At 46.9% G+C, this 15,153-nt stretch overlaps 1 protein-coding gene across 4 annotated transcripts in view; it reads left to right on the forward strand.

Moving 5' to 3' along the window:
• Window positions 1-15,153, forward strand: part of TTL (tubulin tyrosine ligase) — a 54,927-nt gene that overhangs the window by 13,666 nt on the left and 26,108 nt on the right. For 3 of the 4 annotated variants that reach the window (XM_054547935.1, XM_024242608.3, XM_003780400.4), the window contains exons 4-5: window positions 5,725-5,860; window positions 7,433-7,702. In XM_054547935.1, the coding sequence (XP_054403910.1) occupies window positions 5,725-5,860; window positions 7,433-7,702 (406 nt within the window). Of the gene's footprint in view, window positions 1-5,724; window positions 5,861-7,432; window positions 7,703-8,820; window positions 9,134-15,153 lie in introns of those variants that run through there. The other variant, XM_054547936.2, reaches the window with a different exon arrangement.

Raw genomic sequence — 15,153 nt, forward strand, 5'->3', positions numbered from 1 at the left:
GCAGTGATCTGAGATCGCACCTCCAGCCTGGGCGACAGAACAAGACTCCTTCTCAAAAAAACAAAACAAAACAAAAAAAACCATTCCATTTTGAACTCACTTCTTACATTGCCTTGGAAGACATCTGGCCATTGGTACTCATTTCTATTCCGGGTCGAAGAGACCTCACCTTCTTTTCCACCAACCATGAGACAGGAAGGCCTCAACTGGTATCCCTGAAAGGGGGAGAGTTGGACTCTTGCCACAAGCCAGGTACCTCACCTACTTCTCTCTCCCCTCTTGTGACCTTTTCTCAAGTACTGCCCCTTAGTGTGGTTCCAAAGGTAAATGACAGAATTAGAAGAGGAAATAGACATCCTTTCTCCTGTGGGTTTGGGATTGGAGTCAGAATGGCCACTGTGAGGACACCTGGTGATCCCTGGACCCTCACCAAGACAAGACTCAGAGGGACACCAAGCAGCAGGGGGAAGTCAAGAGAGAATAAAATGCCAAAGACTTTTTGCTTTAGGAGTTGAGGAGATATATATTTGATATATATTTATTATGTTTGGAAACCATAAAATGAAACCAATAGGATGAATGAATGGCTTTTATTCTTGTTAAAGAAGTATTTATTTGGTACCTTCCACATGGTTTGTATAGTTGGCTCAACCTTCAAACTCTATCCATTATGAAGCCACTGTTTACCATGTCCACTGCCCATCTCTAATCTAGCCACCTTCACCTCTCACCTGGAGCGTGGGAACATACTACATCTATAACAGAAAATTATTGTTTAGAAACAACCCCATTGTTCCGCTATTACAGATAACAGTAGTAAATGTCTTTGCTGTAGATCACCCTTGTTTCTTTTTTAATTTTAATTTTTTATTTTATATATGTTTGTGTGTGTGTGTGTGTGTGTGTGTGTGTATGTGTATATATATATATATTTGTTTTGAGACAAGGTCTCACTTTGTTGCCCAGGCTGGAGTGAGATGGCATGATCTCAGTTCACTACAGCCTCAACTTCCTGGGCTCAAGCAATCCTCCCACCTCAACCTCTTTTTTTTTTTGAGACAGAGTCTCACTCTGTCACCCAGGCTGGAGTGCAGTGGTGCGATCTCAGCTCACTGCAAGCTCCGCCTCCCGGGTTCATGCCATTCTCCTGCCTCAGCATCCCGAGTAGCTGGGACTACAGGTATCCGCCACCACGCCCGGCTAATTTTCTGTATTTTTAGTTGAGACAGGGTTTCACCGCATTAGCCAGGATGGTCTCGATCTCCTGACCTCGTGATCCGCCTGCCTCAGCCTCCCAAAGTGCTGGGATTACAGTCGTGAGCCACTGTTCCCGGGCCTGCTCCCATCTCAACCTCTTGAGTAGCTGGGACTACAGCCGTGCACCACCACACCATGTTAATTTTTTTATTTTTAGTAGAGATGAGGTCTCACTATGATACCCAGGCTGTTCTTGAACTCCTAAGCTCAAGTGATCTTCCCACCTCAGCCTCCCAAAGTGCTGGGATTACAGGCATGAGCCATCACACCCAGCCTTGACTCTTGTTTCTTCTTAAAAATTTCATTAGAGTAAGTTTGAAACATGAGATTACTTGGCCAAATGATATGAAGCCTTTATGGCTCTTGCTCTGTGTTATCCTCTGGCTTTTTCAAAGGGCTGTGAGCTAACAGAGCAGTTCATGACGAACTTTCATTAAAAGTATCACCATTTTTGTTTTCTTATTTTGTAGGTATAAAACAATACATAAAATTCAAATTTATTTTATAATTTTTGATACTGTTGTATCAAAAAATCTGAGTCTGATTCCTAAGGGAGATGAAACAGCATGAGTCATGTGTGTAGGGAAAGAGAAGAAGGGAACTTTTCCAGGTTGATTTGCAGTTTCTTGTTCAAGAAGCTCACCAGATGGTAGAACAAGTGACAGGAACAAGGTAGTTGAAAAGGGCATTAACATTTGGGAAAGGTGGATCATTGAATTAATGAACTGAATTGAATTCATTTATACAGAAAGCATGAGATCCAGGTAGAAATCAGCTATAAATCTAAAGCATAGATCAGAAGATTCTAGCAAATTGAAACCACAACGAGCTGTCACTACACTTTTATTGAAATGGTTAAAATAAGAAATGGTGACAACTCACTAAAGAGTGAGTTCAGCCATGTTACAGGATATGAGAGCAACACACAAAACTTAATCACATTTTTATATGCCAACAATGAACATGTGGAAACCAAAGTTAAAAACACAAAACTACTTAGCTGGGTGCAGTGGCTCACACCTGTAATCCCAGCACTTTGAGAGTCCAAGGCGGGCGGATCACCTGAGGTCAGGAGTTCGAGACCAGTCTGGCCAACTTGCTGAAACCCTGTCTCTATAAAAATACACAAATTAGCCGGACTTGGTGGCGGTCACCTGTAATCCCTGTTACTCAAGAGGCTGAGGCAGGAGAATCACTTGAACCGAGGAGGCAGAGGTTGCAGTGAGCTGAGATCGCACCATTGCACTCCAGCCTGGGCAAGAGAGCAAAAATTCCGTCTAAAAAAAACACAAAAAACCACAGTACTACTTACAGTCACCCCAGAGAAAATGTGATGCTTGGGTATAAATTTAACAAGACATGTACAGGCTCTGTATGCTAAAAATAGTAAAATGATTATGAAGGAAGTCAAAGAGGACCTAAAGAAATGGACAGACATACTGTGTTCATGGATTGCAGGAAAGTATAGTTAAGATGTCAGTTCACCCCAAACTGGTCTATAGGTGTATGTAATTCTTATCAAAATCTTAGCAAGATTTTTGTACAGACATGGAGCTTCTTTTAAAATTTACATGGAGGGGCCGGGCATGGTGGCTCACGCCTATAATCCCAGCACTTTGGGAGGCCGAGGCGGGTGAATCACGAGGTCAGGAGATCAAGACCATCTTGGCTAACACGGTGAAAACTCATCTCTACTAAAAATACAAAAAATTAGCCAGGCGTGGTGGCGGGCACCTGTGGTCCCAGCTACTCGGGAGGCTGAGGCAGGAGAATGGCGTAAACCCGGGAGACGGAGGTTGCAGTGAGCCAAGATCGCGTCACTGCACTCCAGCCTGGGCAACAGAGCAAGACTCTATCTCAAAAAAAGAAAAGAAAAAAAAAAAAATTTACATGGAGCCCAGGTGCAGTGGCTCACGCCTATAATCCCAGCACTTTGGGAGGCCGAGGCGGGTGGATCATTGGAGGTCAGGAGTTCGAGACCAGGCTGGCCAACGTGGTGAAACCCTGTCTCTACTAAAAATACAAAAATTAGCCAGGCACGGTGGCGGGCGCCTGTAATTGCAGCTATTTAGGAGGCTGAGGCAGAAGAATCACTTGGGCCCAGCCTAGGCGACAAGAGCAAGACTCCATGTCAATAAATAAATAAATAATAAAAATTCATATGGAAAGGCACAAGCCCTAGAATAGCTTAAACATCTTGAAAAAGAAGAATAAAGTATAAATGAACATGCTACCTGATACTAAGACGTATTTTAGAGCTATAGTACTCAATACACTGTAGTATTCATGGAAAAATAGAAACATAAATCAGTGGGGCCAGGCACAGTGGCTCACGGCTGAAATCCCAGCAGAGGCCAAGGCGGATGAATCACCTGAGGTCAGGAGTTCGAGACAAGCCTGGCCAACATGGTGAAACCCCATCTCTGCTAAGAATACAAAAAAATTAGCCAGGTGTGGTGGCGCATGCCTGTACTCTCAGCTACTCGGGAGGCTGAGGCATGAGAATTGCTTGAACCAGGGGGCAGAGGTTGCAGTGAGCCGAGATCACACCACTATGTGACAGAGCAAGACTGTGTCTCAAAAACAGAAGAAACATAAATCAGTGGAAGAGAATAGAGAACTCAGAAATAGACCAAAACATATATGCCCATCTGATATTTGAAAAAGGTGCAAAAGCCATTCAATAGAGGAAGGATAAACTTTTCAACAAATTGTACTAGATGTGGATATCAACAGGCAGAAAAATGAACATCAACATAAGCCTCACACCTCATACAAAAACTAACTCAAAATGGATCGTGGACCTAATAATCTTTCAGAAAAAAGGAGATAGGGCTTGGCAAAGAGTTCTTGAGCTTGACTCCAAAAGTATAATCCATAAAAGTAAAAATTGATAAATTGAACCTCATCAAAATAAAACTTCTGCTCTATGAAACACCTCATTAGAGGATAAAAATGAGCTACAAACTGGGCGAAAGGATTTTTAAGTCATACATATGACAAGGGACTCAGATCTAGAATATGTGAACAACTTTCAAAACAACAGTAAACAACAACAGACACATAATCCAATTAGAAAAAGAGCAAACAGTAAGACCCCATCTCTACAAAAAAATACAAAAATCAGCTAATGTGGTGGTACACACCTGCATACCTAGTATTCCTGAGAATTGAGAATATATGTTCACAAAAACTTGTGTGCAAATCTTATAGCAGCATTATTCATAAGAGGCAGACGAGAATGGAACCAATGCAAACGTCCATCAATGGATGACTGAACAAAAATGACTCTTCAGCCATAGAAAGGAGTGAACGTGATACTAATACCCACTACAATGGGGATGAGCCTTCAAAACTTTGTGCTAAGTGGAATTAGACACAAAAGGCCACATACTGTGTGATTCCGTTTATATGAAATGTCCAGATGAGATATCCATAGATACAGAAAGTAGATTAGTGGTTGTCAGAAGCTGGGGTGAGGAGGGAGTAGTGAGTGACTGCTAATAGGTACAGAGTTTTTTGGGGGGAAGTGGTGAAACCGTTCTAAAGTTAAACTGTAGTAGGCCGGGCATGGTGGCTCACACCTGTAATCCCAGCACTTTGGGAGGCCAAGGTGGGCAGATCACGAGGTCAGAAGACCAAGACCATCCTGGCCAACATGGTGAAACCCCATATGTACTAAAAATACAAAAATTAGCCAGGCATGGTGGCGCACGCCTGTAATCCCAGCTACTCAGGAGGCTGAGGCAGGAGAATCGCTTGAACCTGGGAGGCGAAGGTTACAGTGAGCTGAGACTGCGCCACTGCATTCCAGCCTGGGCGACGGAGAGATTCCATCTCAAAAAAACAAACAACAACAACAACAAAAACTGTAATAATGGTTTAAAACTCTTGAATATACTAAAAGCCATTGAACTGTGCACTTTCAAAGGATACATTTTTTGGTATATGAATTATACTTCAAGCTATCAAAAAGGATATATCAATTATTTAATGTTAATGGACAATTCCAGTGTATCCAGTTTTTTCTGTTACAATGCTGCAAGGGACGTACTTGAACATTCATCTTTATGCCTTTATCTTCCTGGTAGTTCTAGAAGATATAGTGAAGGAAGGGGATTTGTTGTCATTATAGTCTTTATTGTGGTAGCCAGTGACCAGTAAAGAATGGTATTTATTTTGAGCGCTTAGGCACTTTGAATTTCTGTAAAACTGAGGTTTCATGGTGGTAGCCAGCCAAGATTGCGTTGACAACCCGTATGGAGAAAGAGTTGGTAGGATAATCCTGGGTGCTCTTGAGGGAAGAAGGGAGCGTGTGGGAGACTGGAGTAAGGAAGGGAGGGAAAAAGGTGAGTAGGACATTGAAAGCCTCTTGTGGGGTTTTTGCTGTTTGTATTTCCTTTCTGGCTTTATAGAGAGCTCTTGGTTTGAATTGGACTGGTTTCTCTTTTGCTTTTTCCCTGTTAGGTGAAGGCATTCTTATCTCCTCAGAGGCTTCAGAGCTTCTCGATTTCATAGACAACCAGGGCCAAGTGCACGTGATCCAGAAATATCTTGAGCACCCTCTGCTGCTTGAGCCAGGTCATCGCAAGTTTGACATTCGGTAATGCATTCATGTCCATAGCTTTTGTTTTTATTCATCTGAAAAAACTGCCATGTTATATGGTGGGGAGGGGGACATGGAATATGAGGAAGTGTTTGACCATGTTTAATGTGTTACCAAAATTGAGCGCAGCTGAATGGAACTGAGCTTCTGTACCTAATTTTCTATTTTTCTTCTTTTTTCCATCTAGAAAATGTTACTACGATTATGGATTTTCTTTTTTAAAAAATATTCTTTTCTGGCCGGGCACAGTGGCTCATGCTTGTAATCCCAGCACTTTGGGAGGCCAGGGTGGGCGGATCACCTGAGGTCAGGAGTTCGAGACCAGCCTAGCCAACATGGTGAAACCCCATCTCTAGTAAAAATACAAAATTAGCCAGGCATGGTGGCAGGCACCTGTAATCCCATCTACTCAGGAGGCTGAGGAAGGAGAATCACTTGAAGCCGGGAGGGGAGGTTGCAGTGAGCTGAGACCGCACCATTGCACTCCAGCCTGGGTAACAGAGTGAGACTCCTGTGTCAAAAAAAAAAAAAATCTTTTCTATGAAAATGACTTGTAGATGCAAAGAAATGAATATAAATGTATGGTCTTGCTCATGGAATAAACTGAGAGATGTGCATGGAACACGTAATTCAGACACAACAGGTTGTGCAACCTTGCCAAATAATTTCTCCTCACTTCATTATTTGTGTCCCACTCTGTGGATTTTATGACCACACCTCAGGGGATTTTAAGTTTCTGAGCAAAGGGCTTGGCATGGAGAAAGATGTTGTGTGGTGCTTTCTAAAGCTAAACATCCCTCCCTCTCCAACTTACTCTTGGCCTTGCTGTCAGCTCCTTGCCAAGGACTCTGTCTCCTTGATTGCTTCATAACGATTTGTCGCTTCTTGAACATCAACCCTGTGTCAGATCATCTTCAGGAGGAACACTCTTAAGATTACTCAAAGAGGAGACATAACAAATGGAGGTTTCATAGGTTAACCTTAAAATCCAACCCATCTAGGGCTTGGTGTGGTGGCTCATGCCTGTAATCCCAGCACTTTGAGAGGCCAAGGTGGGTGGATCACCTGATGTCAGTATTTTGAGACCAGCCTGGCTAACATGGTGAAACCCTGTCTCTACAAAAAATACAAAAATCACCCGGGCGTGGTGGCATGTGCCTGTAATCCCAGCTACTCAGGAGGCTGAGGCAGGAGAATTGCTTGAACCCAGAAGGCAGAGGTTGCAGTGAGCCGAGATCACACCATTGCACTCCAGCCTGGGCAACAAAAGCAAAACTCCATCTCAAAAAAAAAAAAAAATCATCTGAATCTCTTCAAAATGCTTTATCTTTTGATCAAAATTTCCTTGTTATTTATGGTAAAATGTTTTGTTTGCCTCATTGTAGTGATAACTCACTATCTTAGCTAAATCATAATATGCCTCTTACAGTTTTAGAAACTTCCTCCTTCTGTAGTTGCCTCCCACTCCTCACCTACCCCAGAAAATAAGTCAAGATGTGGAGATTGATGTATGTAATATGCAGAAACTTTGGATGACTTGAGTAAAGCAGTGTTTTTGTTGAATTGCAGAAGCTGGGTCTTGGTGGATCATCAGTATAATATCTACCTCTATAGAGAGGGTGTGCTTCGGACTGCTTCAGAACCATATCATGTTGATAATTTCCAAGACAAAACCTGCCATTTGACCAATCACTGCATTCAAAAAGAGTACTCAAAGAACTACGGGAAGTATGAAGAAGGAAATGAAATGTTCTTCAAGGAGTTCAATCAGTACCTAACAAGTGCTTTGAACATTACCCTAGAAAGTAGTATCTTACTACAAATCAAACATATAATAAGGTAACTTAATTGTATCTTTTTTGATTACGTGTTTCTTCTTGAAGGAACTTTGGCGTCTATGCCTTTCAAAGAATTGTTTCATATAAGTTGTCTAATTTATTGGCAAAAATTTTTTGTAATATTCCTTTATTTTCCTTTTAATGTCTGTAGGTTCTGTAATGATGTCTCCTCTTTCATTTCTGATAATGGTTATGTGTGTGTGTGTATATATATATATAATATATATATATATTTTTTTTGAGACAGGGTTTTGCTCTTGTTGCCCAGGCTGGAGTGCAATGGTGTGATCTCGGCTCACCGCAACCTTCACCTCCTGGGTTCAAGCAATTCTCCTGCCTCAGCCTCCCAAGTAGCTGGGATTACAGGCATGTGCCACCACGCTGGGCTAATTTTGTATTTTTAGTAGAGATGGGTTTTCTCCATGTTGGTCAGTCTGGTCTTGAACTCTTGACTTCAGGTCATCCACCCCCCCTCGGCCTCCCAAAGTGCTGGGATTACAGGCGTGAGCCACCATGCCTGGCTAATTTATATTTTCTCTCTATTTTGCTTGGACAGATTGACTAAACATTTATCAATTTTATCAGTCTTTTCAAAAAATTAGCTTTTGGTTTTATTGGTTTTCGCTATTGTTTTTCTTTTCAGCTTCTTCGATTTATGCACTTTATGATTCTCTTCCTTTTGCTTTTTGGAGGATATAATTTACTCTTTTTCTAGTTGTGCTTTTTGTTTGTTTTTTAAGAGATGGTGTCTCATTTTATTGCCCAGGCTGGAGTACAGTGGTGTGATCATAGCTCACTGCTGCTTCAAACTTTTAGGCTCAAGGGATCTTCCTGTCTCAGCCTCCCAAGTAGCTGGGATTACAGGTGTACACCACTGTGCCTGGCTAATTTTTTAATTTTTTGTAGAATTGGGTCTCACTGTCTTGCCCAGGCTGGTTTCAAGCTCCTGGGCTCAAGCAGCCCTCCCACCTTAGTCTCCCAGAGTGCTGGGATTATAGGTGTGAGCCACCATGCCCAGCCTATTCCAGTTTTTAAGGTGAAAGGTTAAATAATTCATTTGAGATATTTCTTTCTTTTTTTTTTTTTTTTCTGAGATGGAGTTTTGTTCTTATTGCCCAGGCTGGAGTGCAATGGCACGATCTCGACTCACCGCAACCTCCGTCTCCTGGGTTCAAGCGATTCTCCTGCCTCAGCCTCCTGTGTAGCTGGGATTACAGGCATGTGCCACCGCGGCTGGCTAATTTTGTATTTTTAGGAGAGACGGGGTTTCTCCATGTTGGTCAGGCTGGTTGAGATACTTCTTTTTTAAAAAAATAAAAGCATGTCTCAGTTTCCCTTTATCAGTTTCCCTCTAAATATTGCATTAGCAGAATCCCACAGATTTTGCTATGTTATGTTTTCATTTCCATTTTATTAAAATATTTTCTAATTTCCCTTATGATTTTATCTTTGATTCATGTGATTTAGAAATTTTTGTTTAATATCCAGATATTAGGTCAGGAAGAGACTTTGTCTGGTTTCATCTTTAAAAGTCGCTAAGGTTTCTTCCATAGCCCAGAAGGTCTTTTAATGTTCTATGTGCACTAACAGAATGTGTACTTGGCTATAATTGGGCAGAGTGTTGTTTTTTATTTTTATGTTTTTTGAGACAAGGTCTTACTTTGTTTCCCAGGCTGGAATGCAGTGGCACAAACATGGTTCACTGCAGCCTTAACCTCCTGGGCTCAAGCATAAGTAGCCTAGGTAGCTGGGACTACAGGTGCATGCCACCAGACCCGCCTGATTTTTGTATTTTTTTTTTGTAGAGACAGGGTTTTGCCCTGTTGCCCAAGCTGGTCTCGAACTCCTGGGCTCAAGCAATTCTCCCATCTTGGCCTCTCAAAGTGCTGGGATTACAGACATGAGCCACTGCACCTGGCCTTATTCTGCTTGTTCTATTTATTACTCTTGATCTTAGCCAAAAGGCCGAGAAGCGATGCTCGTTCTATTTATTATTGAAAAGAGAGGCACTGAAGTCTCCAAGTATAATTATGGATTTGTATATGTCTCCTTTCAATTTTATCTATTTTTGCTTCATGTCTTTTGATGATCTGTTATTAGATGCATATATATTTAGGATTGTTATCTCTTCTTTGGGAATTGACTCTTTTATCATTATGTAATTTTCTTTTTTTTTCTTTCTTTTTTTTTTTTTTTTTTTTGAGATGGTCTGACTCTGTTGCCCAGGCTGAAGTTCAGTGGCATGATCTCACAAACTGCAACCTCTGCCTCCCAGGCTCAAGCCATCCTCCCACTTCAGCCTCCTGAGCAGCTGGGACTACAGGCACATGCTATCATGCCCGGCTAATTTTTGTATTTTTTTTTTTTTGTAGAGACAGGGTTTCACCATGTTGCCCAGGCTGGTCTCGAACTCCTGGGCTCAAGCAGTCTACACACTTCAGCCTCCCAAAGTGCTAGGATTACAGGCGGGAGCCACCATGTCCAGCCAGTATTTCGTATTTATTTATCTAATTTTTATATAACCAATCTAGCTTTCTTTTGATTAATGTTTCCATGGTATGTCTCCATGTTTGGAGTACGTTTCCATCCTTTTATTTTATTTTATTTTTTTTTTATTTTATTTTATTTTTTTTATTTTTGTAGCTTTTATTTTTATTTTTATTTTTTTTTAATTTATGAAGTATTTATTGATGATTCTTGGGTGTTTCTCGGAGAGGGGGATATGGGAGGGTCATAGGATGATAGTGGAGAGAAGGTCAGGAGATAAACACATGAACAAAGGTCTCTGGTTTTCCTAGGCAGAGGACCCTGCGGCCTTCTGCAGTGTTTGTGCCCCTGGGTACTTGAGATTAGGGAGTGGTGATGACTCTTAAAGAGCATGCTGCCTTCAAGCACCTGTTTAACAAAGCACATCTTGCACCGCCCTTAATCCATTTAACCCTGAGTTGACACAGCACATGTTTCAGAGAGCATGGGGCTGGGGGAAAGGCCATAGATCAACAGCATCCCAAGGCAGAAGAACTTCTCCTAGTCAGAACAAAATGGAGTCTCCTATGCCCACCCCTTTCTACACAGACACAGCGACAATCTGATCTCTCCTTCCTTTCCCCATACTTCCTCCCCTTCTCTTCAACAAAACCGCCATCATCCTCATGGCCCGCTCCCGATGGTCGCTGTCTCTTCGGAGCTGTCGGGTACACCTCCCAGACAGGGCAGCCGGGCAGAGGCGCTCCTCTCCTCCCAGACGGGGCGGCCGGGCAGAGGCGCTCCTCACTTCCCCGACGGAGCCGCCCGGGCAGAGGCGCTCCTCGCTTCCCAGACGGGGCCGCCCGGGCAGAGGCGCTCCTCGTTTCCCAGACGGGGCCGCCCGGGCAGAGGCGCTCCTCACTTCCCAGACGGGGCGGCCGGGCAGAGACGCTCCTCACTTCCTCCCAGACGGGGTGGCGGCCAGGCAGAGGCGCTCCTCACCTCCCAGACAGGGCGGCCGGGCAGAGGCACTCCTCACTTCCCAGACTGGGCGGCCGGGCAGAGGCGCTCCTCACTTCCCAGACTGGGCGGCCGGGCAGAGGCGCTCCTCACTTCCCAGACAGGGCGGCCGGGCAGAGGCACTCCTCACTTCCCAGACTGGGCGGCCGGGCAGAGGCGCTCCTCACGTCCTAGACGGGGTGGCCAGGCAGAGGCGCTCCTCACTTCCCAGACGGTGTGGCGGCTGGGCAGAGGCGCTCCTCACTTCCCAGATGGGGCAGCCAGGCAGAGGCGCTCCTCACTCCTCCCAGACGGGGTGGCGGCCAGGCAGAGGCGCTCCTCACTTCCCAGACGGGGCGGCCGGGCAGAGGTGCTCCTCACTTCCACCCAGACGGGGTGGCGGCCGGGCAGAGGCGCTCCTCACCTCCCAGACGGGGCGGCCGGGCAGAGGCGCTCCTCCCTTCCCAGACGGAGTGGCCAGGCAGAGGCGCTCCTCACCTCCCAGAGTGGGCGGCCGGGCAGAGGCGCTCCTCACTTCCCAGATGGGGCAGCCAGGCAGAGGCGCTCCTCACTTCCTCCCAGACGGGGTGGCGGCCAGGCAGAGGTGCTCCTCACCTCCCAGACGGGGCGGCCGGGCAGAAGTGCTCCTCACTTCCTCCCAGATGGGGTGGCGGCCGGGCAGAGGCGCTCCTCACCTCCCAGACGGGGCGGCCGGGCAGAGGCGCTCCTCCCTTCCCAGACGGAGTGGCCAGGCAGAGGCCCTCCTCACCTCCCAGAGTGGGCGGCCGGGCAGAGGCGCTCCTCACTTCCCAGAGTGGGCGGCCGGGCAGAGGCGCCCCTCACTTCCCAGAGTGGGCGGCTGGGCAGAGGCGCTCCTCACTTCCCATAGTGGGTGGCAGCCGGGCAGAGGCGCTCCTCACTTCCCAGACGGAGTGGCCAGGCAGAGGCCCTCCTCACCTCCCAGAGTGGGCGGCCGGGCAGAGGCGCTCCTCACCTCCCAGAGTGGGCGGCCGGGCAGAGGCGCCCCTCACTTCCCAGAGTGGGCGGCTGGGCAGAGGCGCTCCTCACTTCCCATAGTGGGTGGCAGCCGGGCAGAGGCGCTCCTCACTTCCCAGATGGGGCAGCTGGGCAGAGGTGCTCCTCACTTCCTCCCAGACGGGGCGGCCAGGCAGAGGCGCTCCTCACTTCCCAGATGGGGCAGCCGGGCAGAGGCGCTCCTCACTTCCTCCCAGACGGGGTGGCGGCCAGGCAGAGGCGCTCCTCACTTCCCAGACGGGGCGGCCGGGCAGAGGCGCTCCTCACCTCCTCCCAGATGGGGTGGCGGCCGGGCAGAGGCGCTCCTCACCTCCCAGACGGGGTGGCCGGGCAGAGGCGCTCCTCCCTTCCCAGACGGGGCGGCCGGGCAGAGGCACTCCTCACCTCCCAGAGTGGGCGGCCGGGCAGAGGCGCTCCTCACTTCCCAGAGTGGGCGGCTGGGCAGAGGCGCTCCTCACTTCCCATAGTGGGTGGCAGCCGGGCAGAGGCGCTCCTCACTTCCCAGATGGGGCAGCTGGGCAGAGGTGCTCCTCACTTCCTCCCAGACGGGGTGGTGGCCAGGCAGAGGCGCTCCTCACTTCCCAGAGTGGGCGGCCGGGCAGAGGCGCCCCTCACTTCCCAGAGTGGGCGGCTGGGCAGAGGCGCTCCTCACTTCCCATATGGGGTGGGAGCCGGGCAGAGGCGCTCCTCACTTCTCAGACGGGGTGGCGGCCAGGCAGAGGCGCTCCTCACTTCCCAGATGGGGCAACCGGGCAGAGGCACTCCTCACTTCCTCCCAGACGGGGTGGCGGCCAGGCAGAGGCGCTCCTCACCTCCCAGACGGGGCGGCCGGGCAGAGGTGCTCCTCATCTCCCAGACGGGGCAGCCGGGCAGAGGCGCTCCTCACTTCCTCCCAGACGGGGTGGCAGCCGGACAGAGGCGCGCTCCTCACATCCCAGATGATGGGCGGCCGGGCAGAGGCGCTCCTCACTTCCCAGATAGGGCGGCCGGGCAGAGGGGCTCCTCACATCCCAGACGATGGGCGGCCAGGCAGAGATGCTCCTCACTTCCTAGACGGGGTGGCGGCGGGGCAGAGGCTGTAATCTTAGCACTTTAAGAGGCCAAGGCAGGAGGCTGGTAGGTGGAGGTTGCAGCGAGCCGAGATCACACCACTGCACTCCAGCCTGAGCACCATTGAGCATTGAGTTAGCGAGACTCCGTCTGCAATCCCAGCACCTCGGGAGGCCGAGGCAGGCAGATCACTCGAGGCCAGGAGCTGGAGACCAGCCCGGTCAACACGGCGAAACCCCGTCTCCACCAAAAATACAAAAACCATTCAGGCGTGGCGGCGCGCGCCTGCAATCCCAGGCACTCGGCAGGCCGAGGCAGGAGAGTCACAGGAGCCCGAGGCAGGGAGGTTGCAGCAAGCCGAGATCATGGCAGTACAGTCCAGCTTCGATAATAGTGGGAGACCGAAAAAAGAAGGAGAGGGAGACCGAAGAAAGGAGAGGGAGAGGGAGAGGGAGAGGGAGAGCTTTATTTTCATTCTATTCTATTCTACTCCGCCCCGCTCCGCCCCGCCCAGCCCCGCCCCGCCCCGCCCCTCCCCTCCCCTCCACTCCACATTCTATTCTATATTCTATTCTATTCTATTGTATACTGTCCCTAGGTATTATATTCTATATTTAAAGTAGTTTTCTGGTAGACAGCATATAGTTGGGTTTTGTATTTGTATTTTATTATTATTATTATTATTATTATTATTATTATTATTATTTGAGATGGAGTTTCACTCTTGTTGCCCAGACTAGAGTGCAGTGGCGTGATCACGGCTGACTGCAACCTCTGCCTCCCGGGTTCAAGCGATTCTCCTGCCTCAGCCTCCTGAGTAGCTGGGATTACAGGCATGTGCCACCACGCTCAGCTAATTTTGTTTTTTTTTTTTTTTGAGACGGCGTCTCACTGTGTCACTCAGGCTGGAGTGCAGTGGTGCGATCTCCTCTCACTGCAAGCTCCGCCTCGAAGGTTCATGCCATTCTCCTGCCTCAGCCTCCCAAATAGCTGGGACTACAGGCGCCCGCCACCATGCCTGGCTAATTTTTTGCATTTTTAGTAGAGAAAGGGTTTCACCGTGTTAGCCAGGATGGTCTCGATCTCCTGACCTCGTGATTCGTCCACCTCGGCCTCCCAAAGTGCTGAGATTTTGGGCATGAGCCACCGCGCCTGGCGTAATTTTGTATTTTTAGTAGAAGTGAGGTTTCTCCATGTTGGTCAGGCTGATCTGGAATTCCCAACCTCAGATGATCCGCCCGCCTCAGCCTCCCAAAGTGCTGGGATTACAGGCGTGAGCCATCACGCCTGGCCCTGTATTTTAATTTTAATCCAATGTGATAATCATTGTCATTTAACTGGTGTGTTTATGCCACTTAAATGTAATGTAATTATTGTATTGGACTCGCATCTGCCATCTTATTATTTGTTGTCTGTCCCCTCCTTTATTGTAGTTTTCGTTTTTGTTTTTTTTTGTCTCTTTTTCCCATCTTCTTTTTAATTATATGAAATATTTTTAGAGTTTTAATTTTCCTGTTGAGTATTTGGTGCTATGTCTTCTTTTTTTTTTTTTTAATGCTTGCTCTAGGAATTACAGTATACATATCAATTATTTCACAGCCTTCTTAGAGTTAATAATTTACCACTTCAAATAAAATGCAAAAACCTTATAACTAGTTCACTAACTCTTGCCCTCTGTTATAGTTATCATATGTATATATCTACACATTGAAATCTCTACCACATAATGTTATTATTTTTGCTATCAACAGTTTTATATATATATTTGCACAGGTATGATAATCAGGTTGGATTATTTTTAAACTATAAAACCAAACTCTATACTGTCTATAAGAAATCCACTTTATAAAAGGAGAAAAATATTCTTTTGTATTTACCCAGATACTATTGTTTTTCCTTCAG

This window comes from Pongo abelii, chromosome 12, assembly GCF_028885655.2.
Source record: "Pongo abelii isolate AG06213 chromosome 12, NHGRI_mPonAbe1-v2.0_pri, whole genome shotgun sequence".
NCBI classification, from domain to species: Eukaryota; Metazoa; Chordata; class Mammalia; order Primates; family Hominidae; genus Pongo; species Pongo abelii.